The sequence below is a fragment of the Arabidopsis thaliana genome (assembly GCF_000001735.4).
Source record: "Arabidopsis thaliana chromosome 1 sequence".
NCBI lineage: Eukaryota > Viridiplantae > Streptophyta > Magnoliopsida > Brassicales > Brassicaceae > Arabidopsis > Arabidopsis thaliana.
This window is the reverse complement of record NC_003070.9, coordinates 5,939,891-5,955,144: the sequence shown is the minus strand read 5'-3', so window position 1 is coordinate 5,955,144 and position 15,254 is coordinate 5,939,891. Positions and strand designations below refer to the sequence as shown.

Below are 15,254 nucleotides of genomic sequence, written 5' to 3'. Positions count from 1 at the left end.
TGGGACGAGTTCATTGGCTGTTGCTTTTTAAATTTTCTTACAGCCTGTGACTTTAGCTAATCGATGTGTAAAAATAATAAATCCAATAAAATTCGTAAGAGCCACTCGATTGCTTCCTTCGCTTTCTATCAAGAGACTTCCTTTTTTTTTTCCTGTTCTTCATTTTTTTTTTGTTATTAATATTTTGTCATTTTTCTTACATTTTTCTCGAACACCGAAAACACTTTCGAACCCTAAAAGACAGAACACTGTGTCAATTTTCATTACCTGGGAACGAAAAGCAAAATCAAAGACAATAATTTTTTCCCCGAGAGAGAAAATGCAGAGGTTGAAGCAGCAGCAGCAGCAGCAACAAGTTATGATGCAGCAAGCTCTTATGCAGCAACAGTCTCTCTACCATCCTGGTCTCCTTGCCCCGCCACAGGTTTGCTCTATTCTTCTTCCATTTCCATGCTCGATTTGGGTTTCTAGGCTCTTTTTCCCAAGCTCGATTTCACTGGTTTTTCTCTCTTTTTTGTTGTATAAGGTCCAAGATTAGGAACTCGAGATTTTTGGTTTCATTTTCTATGATTGAAGATGCTTGTTTCTCTTGTTTTTTGTTTCATTTTTGATTGGTCAAACGAGAAAAAGTTTTGAAATTTATGGGGATTACCACTAATAGACTTGCTTCTTGTGTATTCGTTACATTTCTTTTAAAGTGTTTGTCTTATTATCTGATATTTGGTTCAACAACTCCATGAAAATCTTTGAGGTGAGACTGATTCGTTATCGTAGCTTAGTTGCTGAGACTTTAGGAAGTAAAGTTTTTTCCTTTATTTCTTTCTTTTTCATTTTCTTTGGCTTCCTATTTTTTTCCTTTTTGCAGATAGAACCAATCCCAAGTGGAAATCTCCCCCCTGGTTTTGATCCAAGTACTTGCCGCAGTGTGTGAGTGTTAGGTTTCGTTTTTTCTTTTGGTATTTTTGTTCACTTTTTATGTATGTTTTGGTGTTTTGGCTTTAAAAGTTTCAGTAGTGAACTCAAGTTTTCAGTTTGTCACTCTCAAAGCTAGTCCAGGGAAACACTTCTGCATTGTAGTTATGTACTATATTATATAGTTCATACTTGTACAGTTGAATTTGACAACGTTTCTCTAAAGACTTGTTTCTATTTTCTAGAAAAGGTGATTCTTTGTTATGATGCCCTCATAGGTGATTCTTCTTGATGTTGAGGGACTTGTAGCCCTGCTAATTTTTATGTTTTTGTTTCATTGTTCTGTTTCTTGTTTAGATTTTTAGTCTGCCTGCCTTTGAGAAATTGCAGGTACGTTGGAAACATCCATATTCAGGTGACGGAACCTCTGCTTCAAGAGGTTTTTGCTGGCACTGGTCCTGTAGAAAGCTGTAAACTAATTAGGAAAGAAAAGGTGTGTTATGTTACACTTTTATAACATTCTAGTAGTAATCTTCAGGATGTTTAATCTTTTATGTTGAAACTTTTGCTTTTGGTATTGGCTATGATTGACACATTTATCTGATGCAGTCTTCTTATGGGTTTGTGCACTACTTTGATCGAAGATCGGCTGGTCTTGCAATCCTTTCTCTCAATGGAAGGCATTTGTAAGTTAATGGACATGATTATTAGCCTTTGGGCATTTTAGCATGAACAAGATACTCTGTTTTCCAAGTTTTGGATTACATTGTTTACTCTAATGTGCAGGTTTGGGCAACCTATCAAGGTTAACTGGGCTTATGCGAGTGGCCAGAGGGAGGATACATCAAGTTGGTTCACAATCTTATGCTTGATTTCTTGCTAAAACAGTATTTTGGGTGTTCTATTGATACAATAACGCACTTCTGTGATCTTCATGTGCAGGTCACTTCAATATATTTGTTGGGGATTTGAGTCCGGAGGTTACTGATGCAATGCTGTTTACTTGCTTCTCTGTCTACCCGACTTGCTCGTAAGTTTTTTATACCATCCTCAGCATTCTTGTATTGGAAATGGAAGTTTAAGATTTGCAGAAACTCTTCCGACAATTGCTATTGTATGTAGGGATGCAAGAGTTATGTGGGATCAGAAAACTGGGCGTTCAAGAGGATTTGGATTTGTTTCCTTCCGTAACCAACAGGTACTTGACTGTCTAACTCTCAGTCCTTGTGTATAGATTGGCTTTTACTTTAAACACTGATCGATTGCTGCAAATCTTATTTCCTTATGCAGGATGCCCAGACTGCAATAGATGAGATAACTGGTGAGTGTTGCAATTTGTTTTCCCCCTTGATAGTTGATGTTAATATTTTGTTATTTTAGCTTTGTGTTTTTGAGCTTATTGTAATTGGTGGGAGATTCTCTTCTGCTTTTCAGGGAAATGGCTTGGTTCCAGGCAGATACGTTGCAACTGGGCGACAAAGGGAGCCACTTCTGGTGAGGACAAACAGAGCTCTGATTCCAAAAGCGTCGTGGAACTTACCAGTGGTGTCTCGGGTATGTTTAACTATTACCTATCATGAAATAGAAAATCAAATGGAAATAGAGAAAAGCCTCAAATAAACTTAATTCTTAACCCTTTGATGTTTATACATTGGCTTATTTGTTCCTGCAGAGGATGGTAAAGATACTACTAATGGTGAAGCTCCTGAGAACAATGCTCAGTACACAACTGTTTACGTCGGTAATCTTGCTCCAGAGGTAAAATAGAAAAACTGTTATAGGTATTCTGTGACTTAACTCAACCATCATCCATACCTTTTTTGAATCAAAGATATTTTCGTTATCCAGGTGTCCCAGGTTGATCTTCACCGCCACTTCCATTCCCTTGGTGCTGGGGTCATAGAGGAAGTCCGTGTTCAAAGAGACAAAGGTTTCGGATTTGTGAGATACTCTACTCATGTAGAGGCAGCCCTCGCTATTCAGATGGGAAACACACATTCCTACCTTAGTGGCAGGCAAATGAAGGTAAAACTAACTAACTTAAACTGTTCTTTTGTGGGACTCACCATTCTTTTTGGTTTGGGAATGCTAAAATTGTTGTGTTCGTTGTTCCTACAGTGTTCTTGGGGAAGCAAGCCAACTCCAGCAGGAACAGCTTCAAACCCGCTTCCTCCACCAGCTCCTGCACCAATCCCGGGATTCTCAGCGAGTGATCTCTTGGCTTACGAGAGGCAACTAGCGATGAGCAAGATGGCAGGAATGAATCCGATGATGCATCACCCGCAGGGACAACATGCTTTTAAACAAGCTGCAATGGGAGCCACTGGTTCAAACCAGGCAATATATGACGGTGGTTACCAGAACGCGCAGCAGCTCATGTACTACCAGTAAGATCTTCCTCGGAGCCGTTACTTGAGCGAAGAGTTCTTTCTTTTCTTCTTTTTTGTTATGTAACGTCTTTATTGTATCTTTTTCTTTTCTTCTAACTTATGTTCTTGTTATAATGTTATCATGTAGCTGTGGGTTTGTGGTTTGTGTTCCACGTTTTTTCTTTTGTTAACTACTACGGTTTACGTTTTTGCACATCTTCAACTTCTTTCTCTTTCTCTTTCTCTAACTTAATCTTATTTATTGGGTCGTAAGTTCGTATATCTTATGTAGAACCATTATAATTTGAAGTTTTTACCTCTCAAAATTATGTTTATCTCATTTCATATTATAAACTCAACAATACTGTGTTTAAATGGAATCAAGTACTTCTCATTCAATACTACACACTTTGTACTTGTGTTGTTGTAAATGTAAACATAGAGACTTGAGTTCTGTTTCTCTGTTATCTTGGCTTCGAGTCGTTTCCTTTGCTGCGGAATGTAGAAAGTGAGAAGAATGATCGCTTAAAATCACCATCTTTCACTTTAAAGCTCGCTTGATGATGATGTGGTTGAATCATATTGTTTGAAGCTGCGAAACACAAAAGACAAAACTATGGTCAAGAGGAGTTTTCATGACATCGTTCTAAGACCCTAATGAAGCTGAAATGTAAAAAGATTTAATACCTTGTTCATCCTCAGAAAGCTGACTCTGAGAAGATGCCATTCTTGATTTCCTTAACTCATCCGATGATCGATAGGCACAATCATCGTCTCCTTCAGATGTTGTTACAGAGACCCAATCCATTAGACTATCTGCAGCACGAGTTTTCTTCCCAAACTTAAGAAAACGTTTGATCCCTTTCGTTAAATCCTTCCTAGAGTTGGGAACAATAACAGGACTCTGAGCTGTTGTTCCCCATTTCTTTCTCATTCTTGAACTCCAAGAAGCTGGACTTCCCATGGGAGAATCATCCACTGAAGCATCAACATCCGAGTGCTCATGCGGATAAGAGAACGCGTGTTGCAAGTTTGAGCTCCATGAAAGAGGACTCTCACTAGGTGAATCAAATAACGAGGCAACATTATGCTGCAATGTTGAAGAAGGTAGAGTATTCGCCTGTAAGTCTACATGAGAAACTGATCTCAAAGAAGTGTAGTTTTCATTCTCTGATGAGTTCTCAACTATTTCAGTAAGTGAAGGCGTTTCATCACCAATATCCTCCTCAACTACTAGAGTTTCCATTTCTCTAGCTTCTTCTTCTCCTTTGACAGGGTTCTCCAAAACTTCTTTTTCTTCTTCTTCAGCCTCAGATTCAGTGTCATCAAAGGCTTCATTTTTCAAATTCTCTGATACATCATCAATGTCTGTGTTCTGCTTCTGATTCCTCTCTTTGTTCATCATATCATCAGAATATAGAGTTGTCAACTCTGTGAATTCTATATTTGCAGAGAAGCTTTTCCTTAGTGATCGTGGTCTTCGAGGCATAACAGGAGACGGTATATCTTCCTTTGTAGTCTTCTTATTACCATTTCTCGCCTGTGTTCGCATCATGGTAGTAGTATTTCTACCAGCTAAAGAAGATGGTTTTGTGTTTTCCTTTTTAAGATCAGAGAATTTGGGAAGAGAAGATTGTGTAACCAGTTTTATCTCTGATGTTTTTCGTCCTCTCCCAGAAGTATTAGTGTTTGTGTTTGAAACTTTACCTGACGGTTTTGAGACTCGTGAGCTCCCGTTTGGGGATGGAACCTTTCTAACTTGGGAGCTCTTAGAAGCACCTTTTCCAATGGATTGTCCACTGACTAGCTTATCTTTTTCGTTTTCCTCTTCACTCTGTAATGAGCTTATAGGATGCTGTAAAAAGATTAAGAAGAATCACTAAATCAAATTACAAAACAGTCAGACAAAGTTTTGTTGTCATCATCAACAAAGACACTAAATGATTTGATTACCTGATACTTTTTCGAACTTGTCCGAGAGTTAAAAGATCTGAACTTCTCTGCACGTTGGCGGGTACTTGATATCGAATCCTGCCTCTTCATGGAAGCAGCAGAAAACTTAGCCTTCATCTCGGTTCTACTTTGGTCAAGAGCTTCTTGCATTGACTTCAACTTACTTTCTTTTGAACTCCATTCTTCTCTTAGTTTTGCATCCCTCTTCTTCATATACTCTTCATACAACTTTCCTTTAGAATCATCTGAAAATCTTAACTCAGATAAGTTCCTCCGCATTACAACATTCCCGTTGTCTTTATCGTTACCAGCTGATTGATCTCCTGGAAGAATCCGTAGTTGATGCTCGGCGAAAATCTTTTCAAGATCTTGTGCTTTTATTTTCAACTCATCGTTAAACCCTGGAGGGCTTTCTCTAGGCATTCTTGTCCTCTGTGTTTGATCCACAGATGTTGCACGAACTCTATTCTTGTCAAATTTTCCAGCTGCATCTGCATTTACAAGGTCATCCTCTACACCAAATGATTTTTGTCTCTGTTCAGACCCTGCAGAATCATTAAGATGTACAGTTAAAAGCTATCAGTTTAAGTATTCAAAACACTGAATTTGATATGATTTATAAGATCTTGTAAATTTATAAACTCTCTTGGGTAACTTTCTCTATATATTCTGTTAACTCTTCTGCTAAAACTAACCTGCAGAAACCGGTTTTGGAGGGCTTGTCAAGGCTTGTTTCTTGTCTGATGGAAACAGCTCTTTCTTCCTGCCTTTTGATTGACGTTCATCACTTTTGATATCAATACCACCTGCTATATGAGCTGACCGAGAGCGCGAATGGCGATAAGGAAACATGACTGATGATTGTGCCACATTGTGGGATTTGGAAGCATAGCTCTCGTCTTCTCTCGGCATGGAATTGCCATCAGTCATGAAGTTTCCTGGCTTATCAATCTGGTTTTGAGAATCATCAGATATAGTAGAATAGACATCATCATCGTCCTTTTTGCTGTTCTCTTCAGACTCCTTGGGGAATGTGGCATCAGGAATGGACGAAGGTGTACTTAAGGGACCTTCTTCGTTGCTACCACTATCAGATTTCTTATTTTCCATTGTAAAATCAAAGCTCATGTCACTAACAATACTCCATCTTCTCAAAACAGACTTCTCAGGGAATGCAGGGACAGTTGATGAGGTATCAGAGGAAGGTCTCTTCAATTCTGTGGATTTCGCAACAACCACCGGTTTGTTTCCTGCAGAGTTGGAGTTTTCCTTTTGTTTGCTCTCAAAGAGGTTAATCCTATCTTGTACGCTAAGTCTCCTTGTATGATGAATGGGCTTAACCGTTGAAGACTCATCCAAACTCTCATCTTTGTTCTCCTCTTTATCATTCTTAGTACTTAGCTGTTGACTGATGTTTGTCTCATCCACTGATGTTCGTGTATTGGTATTCACGTTCTTGGTGATGAGGTCTGGTCTTCTTTGCGATAGTGAAATATATTTGCTGCATGCTTCACTGATGAAAGAAATATATTCTGATCAGATTCCAAACATAGTTGCAAGAAAATGAATAACCAATAAAAAAAATTGCTTACTTCAAATGATGTGCACCGAATCTATCAGCAAAACGTTGGAGATCGGAAACAGTTTGAGGGTCAAAACCATTAGCTGACGCGTGAGCAATAGCCGTGGTTAAGTCCTTTTTGATTGCCTCGAGTCTTAAATCTATAGCTCTTACTAGCTCCTTCCTGTACATATACAAAGAAAAACAATCAACAAAACAGTTTTAAGAACACAATTTGATTCAACGTAAAAACAGAGACATTTACTTACTGTGTTGCATCTGCTACGCCTCCATCATCTAGAACATAAAAGGAGAAAAAAAAAGTTATCAAGTTTGGTCACTTGTAACTTGTATGCTTAGAATTTGATCAAGCAAATAAGAAACTAAACACACCTTGAGAATATAATGTCCGAGCTGCTTCCAACTGTGACATCTCCAAATCAAATGTATTGACTCTTTCCAACACTTCTGGACTATTAACATATTGAACAAATCTGGAAAACAAAAATTACACAGGTTAAAAGATAGCTAAGGTAACCAACATTTTCGTGTAAAAGGGAAATGCAAAACGTTCTTTGAGACCTCTCGAGAGTTCTTCTTGTGAACCAAGATTCGCCATTCTCGCTTTGTTCTACTTCCAGTCTAACAGAGGATTGATCTCTCTTTGAAGCTTGTGATTCAATAACTCTCAAATGATTCACAAATGGTTCTATCAGTCCTGAAGCCAGTTTCTCTCTTTCTTCATTACTCGATACAAACAGCTCGCATCTGTAACACAAATATACAACTGAGACCAAACATACAAGCATGATCAATTGCTACAGAACATACACTAACAGAATTTACTAACCGTGAATATTTCGGTGAAAGCTCAAACACAGCATAGTCTAGAACAGTATCAGCCTTCATATTTATGACACAAGTCAAAGCCTCTTTCTTAGACCAAAATGTGAATCATTCATAAGAACCTGAGGAAACCACAAAAGAGTAAAATTGAGTGGTTAATCAACAAACCTGGTCAATCTCATAAGACTAGTACGCAAATTAAATGTAAAAATAAAACCTTTACCCAAAATTACGAAACAGAAATCAATTCAACAACTACAGATGAAAATGCAGCTCCATTAACTATAAGAATCAAAACCGATGCTTCCCAGATCTGACCCCAAAACTAAAAACCCAAAAAGACAAATTCCAAAAAATCCCAACTTGACACATCCCCAGAAAACAGAAACCCCAAAAATTCTGATACTAAAAATTAGGCAAAATCCATCTCTAGAACACGCTGATTATGCTAAATTGCAGAATCCGATGATAAAAAACAATCAAAAGCAAGAAACTTGAGCTGCTAAAGAATCAAAGTCGACGAACTTACGACATAACCGATCCAGCATTGAACAGAATTCGATTTCTTCCGATCACTCTCCAAAATTTAGTAAACTTGAGTTCTGATCAGATATATGGATGTTGAACAGAAAAATCTAAGAAACCCAAACAGTGTCTGAATACTTGTTGTCGTTACTACAGAGTCTACAATGGTTTTTGCTGAAAAATGAAATATTCTCCCAAATGGAAGAAGAAGCTTGCTTTATCTCTTCTCTGCTCTTTCTCTCTATCAACACACAGTCTCTTTATGTAAGATACTGTAGATTTATAATGTGTGGAGAAAGAAGAGAAAGCTTGCTTGGGACACCTTTCACCTTTTTATCTTGCCTTCGCGTAACAGTCTGTAATGGGAAAAATACGAAATGACGCAGAGTCGTAGAAGTCAAGACGAAGATACCATCCTTTTTTACTTTACCAAATTACCCTCCGAGTAAACCGGGTTTACCAATACAATGACAACCGGTTTGGACCATTTTGTCTCCAATTATGATAAATTAATTCGATTTTATATAGTTCAAAAGTAAGCAATACATAAAAACAATGCTAGAGATTCGATTGTATTTGTAGTCTGGTTAATGATTTTGGTATAAGATGTGGTTTATTAGCAACGGGGGCAATCTTGTAATAGCCAAACTTAGTTGGAGAGATGTGGTCAAGGCTCTACACTATGTGGACCAAACATGGAAACATCCAATGATCGAATTCTTAACGGTAATACTTTTTTTTTGGGAAACAAATAAATTTGAGAAAGACAACGAATCGAAAGTCGCATTTATATTTATTTTTGTTTAATTTTGTCAACCTCATATCTTTTTTTTTTGTTTCTTCTGATCAAATTGAAAATATATTTTCTCTATTTTGTGTGGCAACCCTTAAATGAGTCCAAAATTTTCTTAGTTTTTATCCACTTCTTTGCCATATTTCTTTTTCAATGTATGGAAAATTTTCCGAAAAAATCCATTCTCTCAACAACATGAAAACATGTAAAATCTTCAAGATTTATCAAACGATCGTATCTGTAAGAATATAAAGTCTTCTTTTTACCATAAGAAAATGAATTCTAATAACATATATTTTTCTAGAAATCGTACAGTATAATGTGCATATGATTTTCTAATATCTGATATGAATCTTCATGGAATAATTATTAACGACAACACGTGATGTGAACGCGTAATACTATTCTTCACTTTAACAAAAGAAAAAAAAAAAGCTATTGAATTCGTCACATTATCAAAGATATATCTAAATATCGTTTTCATTTCCCAAATTGGTGTCTATGTTTTCAAATAAATATGCTACATCAACATTGAATCAAATGTGACAAAAGTCTAAAAGTCATAAATGGCCAAACCCTACATTAAACCCCTTATTCATGAAGTAGTTTGAAGCAACTAATTAAGAAAGACAAAAACAACTTTGAAAAATAAAATCTATTTATTTCCTACAACAAAAGAGACCTAAAAGTGAAGAAGAAGCTGCTTCTAGATTGTCGGTATGACGTAAGCTTAAGCACATGCGACATGTTCTTCTCATTCTCTTTCACATCTTCCTTTTGTCCCATGTGTCTTTTCCTCAATTATTAATCTCTCTTTATTAATCTTCCTCCATACTAACATTAATAGTATATTGATATTTTATATAACTTTGACGAATGATTGATTGATCACAATCAAAATCAATTGATTAACTAAATATTATACATGTATAAAAATGGCAAACCGGTTAGTGTATAAACCAAACACTACTAATCCACATGCGAGAACAGGATGGTTCTCAAATGCATGAAATCTTTTCCCTTGAGGAACCGGAAGAGGAAATTAGATTGGTTTAGATGTACCAAACAAAGCAAAAGTATGCAGCTTTTCTTTTCTTCACCATGGAACCCACAAACCAAAGCAGGGGTGGTTTAGTTGGGTCCAGCTATCCACTGAAACAACCGCATCATCAAGCGACTCTGTACAGAACAAAAAGGCAAAAATAAAACCCCAATGAGTAGATCCAACGGTGCAGATTGGAACAGTAAGAAAAAAACAGTTGTCCCACCATCTGACGAGTCGGTGAATACACGTGTGTGTCTCTCGTTTGGTTGGACTCCAAAGAGATCAAAGAGAAGAGAACACCAAGAGAATATTATAGGGCCATTTGGGTTCAAGTATAGGTACCTAACCAATGTACGACATAAAATTCTTTATACTATAATGTAAAAACAGAGCATGATTTTTACAAATTATAGTCGAAACCTGCAAAATATTGACTTTTCTTTGATTACATTTTGATATTTTAAGTTATTATTTCAATAAATAAGCTGAAAGCTAATAAGTAATTGATCCTTATTCAGTTTGCATTTTATTTTGCAAGTTCATAATGGAAACACGTTATACAATTTTATTAATGTATTCGTTCCACCAATTTAGTACTACTACCGTACTCTCCCTTATTCAATCACGACCATTACATTATTAACTACTTATAATAAACTTGTTGACCAATAAGGATAGGCTAAAAACAAAAGATTAATAATACCTTTTGATTTTTTATTTTATGACATGGTAAAAACGTGCCTCAAAGTGAAAAGACAATGCAACGATTTTTTAGCCATCAAGTATCATCAACTCCTCAGGCCTTGTTTTTTACAAGCTAAAACCAAGAACAACAAAAACAATCATACATTGCTATATTGTTCAACATTTACGGCAATCTCAAGGCTTTGATCCAGTCAATTTCTACTCGGAAATCACCTGCTCCTGATTTAGCTCCAACTGCACCACCTTCTGCGTTTACGGACAGTGACATACCTAGAACACGACCTGGATTCATCTCCATTTCCACATCTATAACATTTCCTCTCCATGTTGGCAAGTATCGAGCTAGAGGAATCTGATATATTCAACATCAGGTTATTAATAGGCCTTAGACGACAAGTGAAATATTCAAGTTGATTCATAATGGAGATCTGTCTTTTTGGTTATGTTTTCATCTAAAGCCGAAGGTTTTGTCTAAAGAGAGTTAAAAAACAAAAAAGGATGTGTATAATGCTCTAAGCTTTTTGTTGGTAACATCTATAGAAGTAGTAGGACTTGCCTTAGCAGTATACCAACTGTCCTTTGGAGCAAAAACAAAAGCTTGCCACGAGTTATCTTCTGACTGTCCCGGTGAGTTCACCCAGTTTTCGGTGTAGATCTGAATCAAAATCAAGGTTTAGTATTTGCTCCTACAACATTTGTTTTTTCAACTGGAGTTAGGGAAAAGTGCGTATCAACATAAAACTTACAGTAGAGATATAACATCTTCCATCTCCTCTGATCCTCAGGGCTATTGCATCATACCCATCGAGATCAATGAAGCCATCAAACTAGAAAAGCAGAGGATGCTAGAATTAGTTGCAATAGTAAGCTGACTCAAAAAGTCTCTCGTTTACAAAACCAGGACTAAGATATAGTAACCCATTTTCCTTCTTTTCTTCAAACAAAGACTGACATGCAGAAAATATGTTTTGAATAAGAATGGTTAGTAAGATAAATGAAAGCTCTGTGTTGTTCACCTTTTTTGAGCGCATTCCACAGAAACCACTTCGACTGATGTTCCATTTTGATCCTTCGCTAAGGTCTACAGATAGGTTCCCCGAAAAAACTCCTATAAAAGATATTTGGATGAAAAAACATCACTAAGTGGAGCAGTGTAGAAGCACAACGAGTCAACGAGAAATTAAGAAATGATGACATAGAAGAAATCTCATATTGTTTTATTGATGAACTTCATGACAACAAGACATGCTGGAGGGCCGATGATAGATCACAGAAGAAATTACAAAGTTGCTAACCAGTGCAATCTGATCCATCTCCTTTATCTGGGATCTCCAAGGAAGCCGAAGATAATCCTGTCAAATAAGTATCAAACTTCAAACAGGTTGCCACAAGATAAATATTAAAATGCATAGCATATTGTTTACATATCAATGTAAATCTGTGCAATGCCGATCTTCAGAAATCTTATTTTGTCTATAGTTGTTCATATGGATCACCGAGGCATGGAAATGAAAGGGATAATGACAACAGAAACAATATCAGATACTCTTTACGGAGCAGATGCTTAAACCTGTCAGCATAAGTACCTCCATATTCAGAGTCGGAATAGAGATGCCATTTCTTTAAGTCTTCTTTAGAGTGGAACTTAAATATATGCTTCTCTGCAGGTGGCACCCATTCTTCAACGTTCCATGTAAGAGCTAACAGTTTACAGGGTGAAGATAAGTCAGAAACTAGCAAATCTTTGCTGCATTCAAAAGCATAAAGGCTAGTATAGAAATATATATGTGATCCCAAAAGTTTGTAAGCATTGGAACATAGAAGCAACGTTATTGTTTCCTCAAACATCACTTGCAATCAGTCACTGTCTAATAAGTATAAGCACAAGCACAAAATAAAACGAAACATCAACACACAAACCAAAAAAAAAATCAAAAGATCAAAGAATCAAGTACGACACATGATAATTGACGGAAAAGTGGCAGGCGAATACCCTTCTTTGTCGCATTTACTGAGGCTTGCAACAACGATCGAAACCTTGACATGTCTCTGTAGCTGCTTTCCCAGATGAAAACAAAGAAAGCTTGTCTAAGATATATAAAAATGACTGTTAGGAATTAAAGCTCCAATTTTTCAATGGTAAACACTAAATGACACACACACAAAACCTCAATGATCAGAACCAGACTCCAGAAAACGTATAAAAAGTAATGTCTTTGCAAGGTTAGCTATATCAGAAGTTGACGCATCCTAAACAGAAACCATACGCTAGTGACTAAAGACTATTATTACCCTTTGAAGCTTTTCAACAAACACCTTGTCAGCCAAAAATCGATCAAGGTAATCACAAATGCAGCTGGTGAAAAAACAAATTGTCCCCAAATCCTTCAGAAAAACCCGACATATATCACAGACGCTAATAAAAAGGTTGCCATATGAATTCATATTCTGCTCCGAAATGCACAGGAAAGAAAAATCTCAGAACAAGAAGATCTGATAATTAGAACAAGCCAAATGCTAAAGACTAACTAAAACTATTCTAAAGTTTTAGAGTTTCCACTAAACGAAGCAAAGATGATAGGAACTCACTCACTGGATTTGCCGTCACCGTCGCACAATCAGCCTCTGTTTACCGATTAACAGTCAAACTTGAAGACCACCAAGCTGCACGTCACTGTTTCTACGCCACGATGCCGTTTTGCGAGACCAATCTTATTAAATGGGCCTATTTGGCCCAAGTTCTCCAATATATTCCCCAATAGTAAATCCACAAAGTGTCCATTTTTTTATACAGATTCAATTAATACGAATTTTTTTTCAACGTTGAAATACATAATTCTTTGTTTATATTCAGGCAAAGATATCCCATTATCTACATATAGGCTATAGCTTGACATGAGATATTAAGAACTACATAAATAATTATGCTGGTCGAGTTAATGAGCATCCTATATTTTATTATTTTATTAAAAACCACCATTATGATTACGAGCCATACATACTCACATCGTAGTCATGTTTAATTAATTACTCCAAGAAGTTTATACCTAATTTCACTTCACATTACAACTTGGATACACTTATAGACGTAGTTAGTAATTTATACTTAAATATTTGTTTCCGTGACAGCTTGATGCCACTAGAAAGGCAAGTAGGACAACCGTCCGTGCAATTGGGTAGCCCTGCGCATCATCATGTGGCGGCCACTTTTATTCTTTCGAAAATCTCATAACTACGTACTACTGTAGAGTACATGTATATCAAATGGAGCTAATCATAAAAAACAATTTTAGCATATGTTACAATTTATCATCATTTGGGGCAAGATACTACTACCCTCTTTCGACCGACATAATTATAATATTAGTTAAAGATTACTAGTTAACTCTAAAAATTTGCTCGGGAGAAAAACAAAAGCAAAGAAAATGGTCTGTGCATGACCGCATTATTGGATCATGTCGAATCAAATTCCAAAATTAACGAAATAAAAGTATATATGGATATGTATCGCGCCGTCAATAAGTATAGAACTCAGCCAACTCCTCGACGGATCCTCTTTCGCGATCATCCTCATCGCCGTGATCAGAGGAACTGTTTTTGAGCATCCATAACAAGTGCTCGAACAATACGACTTCGCAAGCTACTAAGACGGTCTCTTGGTCGTGACGTTCTTCGATAAATCTAGACGACCGGTCAAGTAGTTCTTGGAAAAGCGGATGAGCGATGACGTGGGAACTAAGCATGTAAGGTCTTCGTGACTTTCCGACGTAAACCACATGGAGATCCTCGCACTTTGAGACCTCAGATACGGCGGTAGAGGCGGTACACATGGTTGAATGGTGGTTCTTGGTCAAGGAAGGCCATTTCTTTATGGCAGACTTGAGCTTTGTCAGTTTACCGAATATAGCCATTAGCGAAAGTCTCTGATTTTTAGCAATAGTAGTAGTTTCTTGAAATTAAGATTATTGTTTTGTGTATGTTTTATCAGGAATTGAGAAACTAACTTTCTTGGTACGTAAGAAGGAAGTATTGGGTTCTTTGTATTTATATTGAGGGACAGGGAGAGAAAGAGAACAGCTAAGAAAGATAAAGGAGGCTACAAAATCTGTAAAACTGGTGTCCCCTTGCTCTAAATTTTATTTAATAATCTATATTATATATTATGTGTAAGTGTGTGTGGATGCATGTTGATATGTGCATACGTGTGTATGTGGGCTGGACAATCTACTCTTGTGTCTTGTTGTGCAATGAATCGGACCAAGCAAGGGTGATCGATGATTTTTAGATAAAGATTACATCATGATTGAGATAAGATCTCCATGATAATTATATTTAGTGTCGCGCTTAAAGTTACGGTTTTGGCCGAAAGAATAGGGTGTATAGTAATTTAGCTTTTTAATTATTACACACAAAATCTTGTAGTTTAGTTATTATATATATGTTTTTTTGAACACAAGCGGTCCATATATTTTAATATGTACGTATTTAAATTTATACTTTCTTGAATAAAAACTAATTCGACAATTGAAGTCATAAAACAAAAGC

At 36.7% G+C, this 15,254-nt stretch overlaps 4 protein-coding genes and 1 long non-coding RNA gene across 10 annotated transcripts; 2 read left to right on the top strand and 3 right to left on the bottom strand.

The window, feature by feature from the left end:
- The first annotated feature begins 1 nt into the window (after position 1).
- Positions 2 to 3,603, top strand: UBP1B (oligouridylate binding protein 1B). 2 transcript variants are annotated; one of them, NM_101598.3, is made up of 12 exons: positions 2 to 424; positions 866 to 927; positions 1,303 to 1,405; positions 1,522 to 1,598; positions 1,699 to 1,760; positions 1,855 to 1,942; positions 2,035 to 2,110; positions 2,203 to 2,233; positions 2,347 to 2,466; positions 2,585 to 2,670; positions 2,761 to 2,937; positions 3,031 to 3,603. In NM_101598.3, the coding sequence occupies exons 1-12, from the start codon at positions 320 to 322 to the stop codon at positions 3,301 to 3,303; spliced, it is 1,260 nt and encodes a 419-aa protein (NP_564018.1). In that variant the 5' UTR covers positions 2 to 319; the 3' UTR covers positions 3,304 to 3,603. The 2 variants fall into 2 exon arrangements, with proteins under 2 accessions (NP_564018.1, NP_001117301.1); NM_001123829.1 differs by having other exon boundaries at positions 108 to 424; positions 2,347 to 2,459; positions 2,587 to 2,670.
- On the bottom strand, positions 3,584 to 8,697 carry AT1G17360 (LOW protein: protein phosphatase 1 regulatory subunit-like protein). Its single transcript, NM_101597.6, has 10 exons — positions 8,171 to 8,697; positions 7,646 to 7,763; positions 7,378 to 7,563; positions 7,189 to 7,289; positions 7,065 to 7,092; positions 6,827 to 6,979; positions 5,930 to 6,747; positions 5,235 to 5,779; positions 3,969 to 5,136; positions 3,584 to 3,873 (listed from the first exon to the last, which is right to left on the bottom strand). The coding sequence occupies exons 2-10, from the start codon at positions 7,702 to 7,704 to the stop codon at positions 3,746 to 3,748; spliced, it is 3,186 nt and encodes a 1,061-aa protein (NP_173179.4). The 5' UTR covers positions 7,705 to 7,763; positions 8,171 to 8,697; the 3' UTR covers positions 3,584 to 3,745.
- Positions 8,386 to 8,647, top strand: AT1G05303. Its single transcript, NR_138873.1, has one exon. It is a non-coding gene; the product is annotated as an other RNA (long non-coding RNA).
- Positions 8,698 to 10,679: 1,982 nt separating the features above from the next.
- Positions 10,680 to 13,596, bottom strand: AT1G17350 (NADH:ubiquinone oxidoreductase intermediate-associated protein 30). Of its 5 annotated transcripts, NM_001160875.1 has the most exons (9): positions 13,299 to 13,361; positions 12,703 to 12,764; positions 12,296 to 12,409; positions 12,005 to 12,061; positions 11,726 to 11,817; positions 11,456 to 11,536; positions 11,242 to 11,364; positions 10,912 to 11,061; positions 10,682 to 10,856 (listed from the first exon to the last, which is right to left on the bottom strand). In NM_001160875.1, exons 2-9 carry the CDS (start codon positions 12,752 to 12,754, stop codon positions 10,815 to 10,817), a joined length of 711 nt encoding a protein of 236 aa, NP_001154347.1. In that variant the 5' UTR covers positions 12,755 to 12,764; positions 13,299 to 13,361; the 3' UTR covers positions 10,682 to 10,814. The 5 variants fall into 5 exon arrangements, with proteins under 5 accessions (NP_001322414.1, NP_173178.3, NP_001154347.1 ...); NM_001332297.1 differs by having other exon boundaries at positions 10,680 to 11,061; positions 11,266 to 11,364; positions 12,703 to 12,797; positions 13,299 to 13,596; NM_101596.5 differs by having other exon boundaries at positions 10,680 to 11,061; positions 11,266 to 11,364; positions 13,299 to 13,596.
- A 23-nt stretch (positions 13,597 to 13,619) lies between these two features.
- AT1G17345 (SAUR-like auxin-responsive protein family) lies at positions 13,620 to 14,853 on the bottom strand. Its single transcript, NM_179348.2, has one exon. The coding sequence runs from the start codon at positions 14,618 to 14,620 to the stop codon at positions 14,225 to 14,227; it is 396 nt and encodes a 131-aa protein (NP_849679.1). The 5' UTR covers positions 14,621 to 14,853; the 3' UTR covers positions 13,620 to 14,224.
- Positions 14,854 to 15,254: the final 401 nt, after the last annotated feature.